The following is an 8164-nucleotide window of genomic DNA, read 5'->3' as shown; positions in this document are numbered from 1 at the left end:
ATATGTATGTATATATATGTATATGTATGTATATATATGTATATGTATGTATATATATGTATATATATATATATATGTATGTATATATATATATATATATGTATGTATATATATATATATATATATATGTATGTATATATATATATATATATATATATATATATATATATATATATATATATATATATATATATGTATGTATATATATATATATGTATGTATGTATGTATGTGACTTGTATGAAAAAAATTATCGTGATAATTTTTTTTTGCCATATCGCCCAGCTCTTCCCTCAACCCACCCACACTCAACCAGGAAAAAGGAAATCCAAACAAAACCTGTATCCAGCAGCTCACTTACAGGACCACACCCCCAGGAATCCCAGTCACCACCAACTACGTCACACCGTCAGGACTACAACCAAGGACTCCCCAATTCCCTTCAATTCTCTTTTCAACTTTTCCCCCTCCTTCTCTTAGCCTCCCGCCCCTCCTTCTAGTTCTCCTACTAGTCCTCATATTCCTCCAATCTCTTCTAACCCTTTCCATTGTAATATTTCCGCTGCTCCTGCCCTTCATCTTAATCAACCTTTTTCTCTGCCTCCTCAGCCTTCCACTTCCTGTCCTATACCCCTAAACTAACCGTCCCCCTCTCGTACAACTTATCCTATTCCCCCCTCTCTTCCCTCACTCCCTACAGCACACACCAGCACAGACCCAACTCAAATTTCTACCCTTCCCGCACCAGTTTCCGCAGCACGTCCCCTATACACACTTTTCACCGCCACCCCCCTCCCTACGCCGATACGATACATAGACGTCATCTGCTGCCTCTCCTTCCAATAACATCTGCGATAATTTTAACATTGGCCAAAGAAATCCCTGCAAATACCTACATGTTTGTTCTTTCTGTGGTGGGGCACACACAAAACTAATTTGCCCGATCTTTAGATCAAGCAATAAAAAATATGAAAACTACCTATCGACTCCTCATCTTAATGCCTCCTCATATTCCTCATCTTAGCTCTGAGTTAAATGATCACCCTGATACTTCTCTGATTTTCTCATTTCAGGTTTAACCCACGGATTCCACCCAGGTGTTTCAGCCTCTCCCTTATACAACCTGTCCTAATCTGAAAAAAATCTACCGCTAAACCCGAAACGGTCGATCAGCTAATCAAAAAAAGAAACTGATAACGATTTTTTAATCAGTCCTATCACAGCACTATCCCACTAGACAAATACTTGTTCCACTACCACGACATAAACCAAGCCATATCCCTTATCAAAACTGCTGGCCGCAATGCCTGACTAGCTAAAGACGACATTACATCTGCCTTTAAAGTCATGCCAATCCACCCAGACTTCTGGCACCTTTTTGGCATTTGTTGGCGCTCCAAAATCTACTTCGCAGTCCGGTTAACTTTCAGCTGCAAAAGTAGCCCGAAAATATTCAACATGCTCTCAGAAGCCATATGTCGAATACCTTCCAATAATTACGAAATTCATTGCCTCATACACCTGTTAGATGGTTTCCAAATCATTTCTCCTCCTTCGTCCCCTCCAAACACACATTTAGCAATCACCCAAAAGGTTTTTGCTGACCTCAGAATTCCTTTAGCAGAGGAAAAAATCTCCGGTCCCAGCACTTCCATCGAATTCCTGGGCATTAAATTAGACAAAAAAATTCCAAGCATCTCTTCCAAAAGAGAAAATCGACTGCATCACATCTTTTTGCCAAATCTTCCTCGAAAATCAATCATGTACCAAATGCAAACTCCTCTCCATTCTCGGTCACTTAAATTTCACCATGAGTATCATCCCTCAAGGTCATCCTATTATTACGCACCTCCTTCAACTCTCCACCACAGTTCTCGGTTTAGAAGACACAATCCTCTCTGAACCCAGTCTCGACGAAATCAGCTTATGGATTTCTTTCCTTAAGTGATGGAATGGCTGTTCCTTTTTCTACAGCCTTCTCATAGCATCACCTGTAGTTATTAAATTATTCACTGACGCTGCCCCATCAGTCGGTTTCGGGGGATTTTACCAGGGCTGTTGGTTCGCGTCATCCTGGCCCCCCAAATGCTGGAAATTCCACAAAACGAACAGTCATCTGCACTTTTCGATTTATATCCCATTGTCGCCGGGGCCATTCTGTAGAGTGACGAGTGGTCCGCTACCAGCATTCTTATACACTGCGACAACGAGGGTACAGTACAATGCATTAATAAAGGGCGCTGGCACTCACCGTCACTCATGCCCTTATTAAGACGCCTTGTTTGGATAGCAGCCACAAAACATTTCATTATAATTGCTGAACATGTACCAGGTTGCAAAAATCAAATTGCTGACTCTGTCTCATTGGCGCCAGAAGCGGACCCTCGTTCAACACCTGTTCCTGACTATTCAGAGATGACATTGCCATAAACCACCCTTTATTTCACCTCAGAGAATCTTCTATTTCTCTCATCCTTCAAGCAGTCACCCCTAGAACTCTCCAGTCATATCTCACTGCATGGAGCTCTTTCAAACACTTTCACTCTTTGTATAAAACACCTTTTCCAGAGTTTTCCCTCCTCTCTATCACCTCATTCATTGCAGATATACATGTTTCAAAAAATATACAAGCTAGTTCAATTCGAAGCTACCTTAGTGGGATTCAATTTTTTCACAAAATGATGCACGGTTCTCCTTCAGATGCCATTACAAATTCTCAAACAACTCTCCTTATCAAAGGGATACAATATATATGTAATTTTTTTTAATTATTCACCATCATCACACTCCTCACAATAATACAGCCGCAAAGGCTTAGCAGGGTCACATATTGCTTCCATACTGACCACCATTTATTTACATTACATAGTAGCAGTAACAACGCTCTACAAGCTCTACTGAGCTATACTCACCCTTTGCACTACTACACCAATGTTGTAGCTTTAGCTGAGCTCATACCCACATTACTTTTGACCGGAACCAACGTTCATGCGAAAGTTCACACAACTCTCTAATCCGCTAATTTTCACTCACTCATCGCACCACTGCAGCAACAGTGTCAGTCTAGCTGAGCTCCTATCCTCTTCCATCAAAATATTACTGTAAGAGCACACATAACACTCTAGACATTGACTACCAATGCACCTCTGCAGCTGCAGTCACTCTACTGAGCCTCATTCCCCCTCTGCAACACAGCCACAACTGTAATGCTCTGCTTGAGTTCACATACACTTCAATTTAATCATTTACTACTGACACACTCCCCAGCACTGCCACAGCAGTTAAAATGTCTCTCCAGATGCATACTTTTCTTCTAATACTGACTTTTATAGCACCTCTGCAGTCACAGAGATGCTCTGCTGAGTTTCAATTCCCTCAACACCACTGCTGCAGCAGTGATGCTCTGCTGAGCTCATATACACTTCCAGTTAGCCTTTTACTACTGACACACTCCCCAGCACTGCCACAGCAGTTAAAATGTCTCTCCAGAGGCATACTTTTCTTCTAATACTGACTTTCATACCACCTCTGCAGTCACAGAGATGCTCTGCTGAGTTTCAATTCCCTCTACACCACTGCTGCAGCAGTGATGCACTGCTGAGCTCATATACACTTCCAGTTAGCCTTTCACTACTGATACACTCCCCAGCACTGCCGCAACATTTAAAACGTCTCTGCGGAGGCGTATTTCCATTCCAATATTGACCTCCATTGCACCTCTGCAGCATCAGAGACGCTCTGCCTGAGCTCATGTCCACTATCATTCATCCATACCACTACTGACACACCCCATCACTGCCAAAGCAGTTAAAACACTTCTGCAAATGTGTATTTTTACCTTTTATTATTGACTTCAATCGCACCTCTGCACAACAGAGATGCCTAGCTGAGCTTCATTCCCCTCTGCACCACTGACGCAGCAGTGACGCTCTGCCTGAGCTTTGTTACACTTCCAAATTTTTATACTGATTGTCTACTCTGCTCTGCCACAGTTGTTTAACCACCTCTGTGGATGCATAGGTATCCTTTAATAATTTTATGATACTGACACTCACCGCACGTGTGCAGCAGCAGAGATACTCTGCTGAACTTTATAGCTACATTTCACCACTACCATAAGCCTCACACATACATGCTTCAAATCCTTACATTTACCTCACTCTCCCGCCCGGTCTATGCAATTAACACTGCCCCGGGAGTACACATAGGTGTGCATATTCCATCAGCCAGTACACCACTCCAGTAGCAACGACCACTCTTATCTCACCATTTACACCCGCACCGGTCCCGTTTTTGCTCCTACAAGTTTTTCTAGTACAATTTTTAACACCTTTTTATACCCAGCAGCCAGGTATTGAATTGATCTTCATTACCTTTTGGGGGGGTCTTCAAATACGCGGCTGCTGTCCCGAGCAGAGCATTTTGGGGAGTTCTCGAGACCTACCTGAGCTCAGAGCTCCCCTCTCTCCCTGCAAACGGGAGGGAGCCCAGGGCTCAAGGACCTTTTGAGCTCTGGGCTCTCTCCCGGAACAGCATGCCAAACTTGCTTCTAATCAATCATCAGTTAAGTGTGAACTCTTGGAATATGAATTGAATTGAATCTGCTTAAATGTGAACACGTTAATAGACCAAACAAAATATGATCCGTTTTATTTTACATTTATTGTGCATCAAAATTACAGTGTGTAGCAAATGTATCCAGTGTCTTTTCAACTTTTCAACTTTTGATGAGTTTTTTTTTATATTTCAGACATAATTGAAGAGTATGAGGGCAGTACAGAGGAGGAACATCATGTCAAAATTGAGGAAAAAACTCATTTACAGACTGATGGTATTTTAAAAAGGATATATGAGAATCGTTTCACCTGCACTCAGTGTGGAAAGAGTTTGGCAAGCAAATGCAAACTTAAGATTCACATGATGAACCACACTGGAGAGAAACCATTCATATGCACTCAGTGTGGGAAGAGTTTCAGCCAATCATCATCCCTTAATCAACACATGAGGATCCACACTGGAGAGAAACCATTTTCTTGCACTCAGTGTGGGAAGACTTTTAACTGCTCATCACACCTTAATCAACACAAGAGGATCCATACTGGAGAGAAACCATTCACATGCACTCAATGTGGGAAGAGTTTCAGCCAATCATCATCCCGTAATCAACACATGAGGGTCCACACTGGAGAGAAACCATTCACATGCACTCAGTGTGGGAAGAGTTTCAGCTGCTCATCATACCTTAATCACCACATGAGGATCCACACTGGAGAGAAACCATTCACATGCACTCTGTGTGGGAAGTGTTTCAGCCAATCATCATCTCTTAATCAACACATGAGGGTCCACACTGGAGAGAAACCATTCACATGCACTCAGTGTGGGAAGAGTTTCAGCTGCTTATCACACCTAAATAAACACACTAGGATCCACACTGGAGAGAAACCATTCACATGCACTCAGTGTGGGAAGAGTTTTAGCCAATCATCATCCCTTAATCAACACTTAAGGGTTCACACTGGAGAGAAACCATTCACATGCACTCATTGTTGGAAGAGTTTCAGCCAATCATCATCCCTTAATCAACACATAAGGATCCACACTGGAGAGAAACCATTTACATGCACTCAGTGTGGGAAGAGTTTCAACCGCTCAGCAAACCTTAACAAAGACATGAAGATCCAACCTTGTGTAAAAGAGTATATGTGCTTTGAGTGTGAGAAGACTTTTATTACAGCTCCAAAATTTAAACTGCACCAGACGATTCACACTGGAGAGACAGTACAAGTGCACTGTAAATATAAAATGTTGAGAAAACATAAAAAATAAGGCAACTTGATGCAGTAAGAACTTTGAGTTGTCTTTTTAGGTGTTCTCAGTAACAATATTTTACATTATTTTACTATTTTTTTTACTAATAAAGATATTCTTGTCACATCAACTGAAGCAACCGTTACTGCTATTGAGTCAATTTATTTATTTTTCCATTTAGTGCATGTTTTTTTTTTTTTTAATTTGCAAAATAAGTAATTAGTACTAGTTAGCATATCATTCTGTTTTTAATCATCCTACTTACCAATGACAAACACAAACTTACTACTTCTTCAATTTATTTCCATTGAAAGCAACAGATAAACAAGCTTTACATCAGGAAATTCCACAAACGTTTGTAAATATTTTAATTTAACTTCGCAGTATACAGACTTTTATGCTAATTTGTAGGCACATATGCTAGCTTTAACATTTTTACCTAAAAATTTAATAACTCCACAGAAATTAACAATTTAAACATTGCATTTAACACAAACTAAATTTGCTTTGAATGCTTTTATGCACAAATTACAAACAAAAAGGTTGATTTTGACACCAGTTTCCATAAACATTCAAACCAAAACAAAAGTTAAGTGCTTCGGTGTCTTGAAAAAATCCAAATATTAAAATCTAAACCTTTTAATTTTAAAATCTTTAACGGTAACTCTTTATAATAACTACACACTATGAATCATTAGCAAAGCATTAACAAATAGTTAATTCATTATCTGTTAAGCATTAACTCTACATTATTAGACGTTAGTAAGCACTTTATAAATACAGCTACAAATGCTGTTATAAGCTCATGATGTGCTTAATGAATGTGTTCATACTTTGCTATTTATTAATTGTTACTTACTAAATTGTGTATTGTATTATTTACAAACCATTTGTATTTAAGAGTAGTTTGTGGTTTTACGATTATTCAGAATGAGTTAGTACATGATTAATAAACTATTCAAATGAACATTTATATATATATATATATATATATATATATATATATATATATATATATATATATATATATATATATTATCATTCAGTTATATAGTAATAGTTAATTTATATGTTAATAACTGCTTTATTAACTAATCTTCAACCTGTTTTGTGACCTAATCTAAAGTGAGGACTATTTTTGCTTTATAAATCTCTTATAAATGACAATTAAAGGCTGAGTATCAAATGAACAATAAATGTTTGCAATCTTATCTAAAAAAATAAAATTACTGTAAAGTTTAAACATTGCTGAATGACAGAAATGTCAAAATACAATTAGCAATAAATTCAATTGAATAAAATAGGATAAAACAATATATTAATTTAACAATATATTGTGATACAACATTTCAGTTATTTGGCAAAGTTTAAACTGTACAGTAACTTTATTTTAGATAAGGTTGCAATGATTTATTTTTTCATTTGATAGTTTCATTTGTGTATCTTGAAATAAATAGAAATGAATAAAGTAGTTTATTTTCTTTTTTTTTGTTCAGAATATAACAGAGCCATTACTTGTCATTTATAAGGGATTTATAAAGCATAAGTAGTCCTCACTTTAGGTCACAAAACTGGATGAAGTTGACTTAATAAAGCATTTATTAACATATCAATTAATTATTAGTATATGCCTGAATAAGATATATGAATGTTATTTAAATAGTTTATTAATAATGTACTTACACATTCTGAATGATCTGAAAAAAATACACGAACTATTCTTAAATAACTGGTTTGTAAATAATACAATCCTTATGTAATGAAAAAATGAATCATTAACAAAGTATGAAAATACAATTAAAGAATAGAGCATTTGTAGCTGTATTTATAAAGTGCTTACTAATGTCTAATAGAATTAATACTTACCAAATAATGATCTAACTATTTGCTAATGCTAAACAAATGACTCATAGTGTGTAGTTATTATAAAGTGTTACCTATTTAACTAAACACAGGGCCTAAACAGTGGCTCTCATGGATCAGATTTAGTACTCAAATTGTACATTAGGTCTTTGTAACATCAGACCATTGACACAACACTCTTTACAGTATTAGTTTAACATCTTGTTTTTAAGAGAAAGCACATGTTGTGTACATCCAGTCCCAAGCTCCATGAAAACATTCTGAATTGTGTCAAAAGTGTACCGGAGTTCTTTGGGATAGGAAAAGTTGAGTGCAGAAAGAAGGCCAAAGAGGTATGCCACAGCACAGTATCTGGAATGTCTTCCAAAACAACAACCTCCTCCAGTACAACAGCAATGTTCTGGATCACTGGTGATGCTGCCGGGTGTTCCATCTTCAGTTTCCTGTGAAAGTACAATAAGAACATTTGAGCATAGAAAGTTATTAGAGTG

At 37.7% G+C, this 8164-nt stretch overlaps 1 protein-coding gene across 1 annotated transcript; it reads left to right on the top strand.

Annotated features, from left to right (window-relative positions):
- The first annotated feature begins 4743 nt into the window (after positions 1 to 4743).
- On the top strand, positions 4744 to 5839 carry LOC130222169 (gastrula zinc finger protein XlCGF8.2DB-like). The gene has a single exon (XM_056454795.1). It carries the CDS (start codon positions 4917 to 4919, stop codon positions 5826 to 5828), a length of 912 nt encoding a protein of 303 aa, XP_056310770.1. The 5' UTR covers positions 4744 to 4916; the 3' UTR covers positions 5829 to 5839.
- The last annotated feature ends 2325 nt before the right edge of the window (positions 5840 to 8164 follow it).

This window comes from Danio aesculapii, chromosome 4 (genome assembly GCF_903798145.1).
Source record: "Danio aesculapii chromosome 4, fDanAes4.1, whole genome shotgun sequence".
Lineage (NCBI taxonomy): Eukaryota > Metazoa > Chordata > Actinopteri > Cypriniformes > Danionidae > Danio > Danio aesculapii.
This window is presented reverse-complemented; position numbering and strand designations above follow the sequence as displayed.

Excerpts from the sequence above, each read along its gene's own strand:
- LOC130222169 (XM_056454795.1), top strand. The coding sequence starts at position 4,917 with ATGATGAACCACACTGGAGAGAAACCATTCATATGCACTCAGTGTGGG.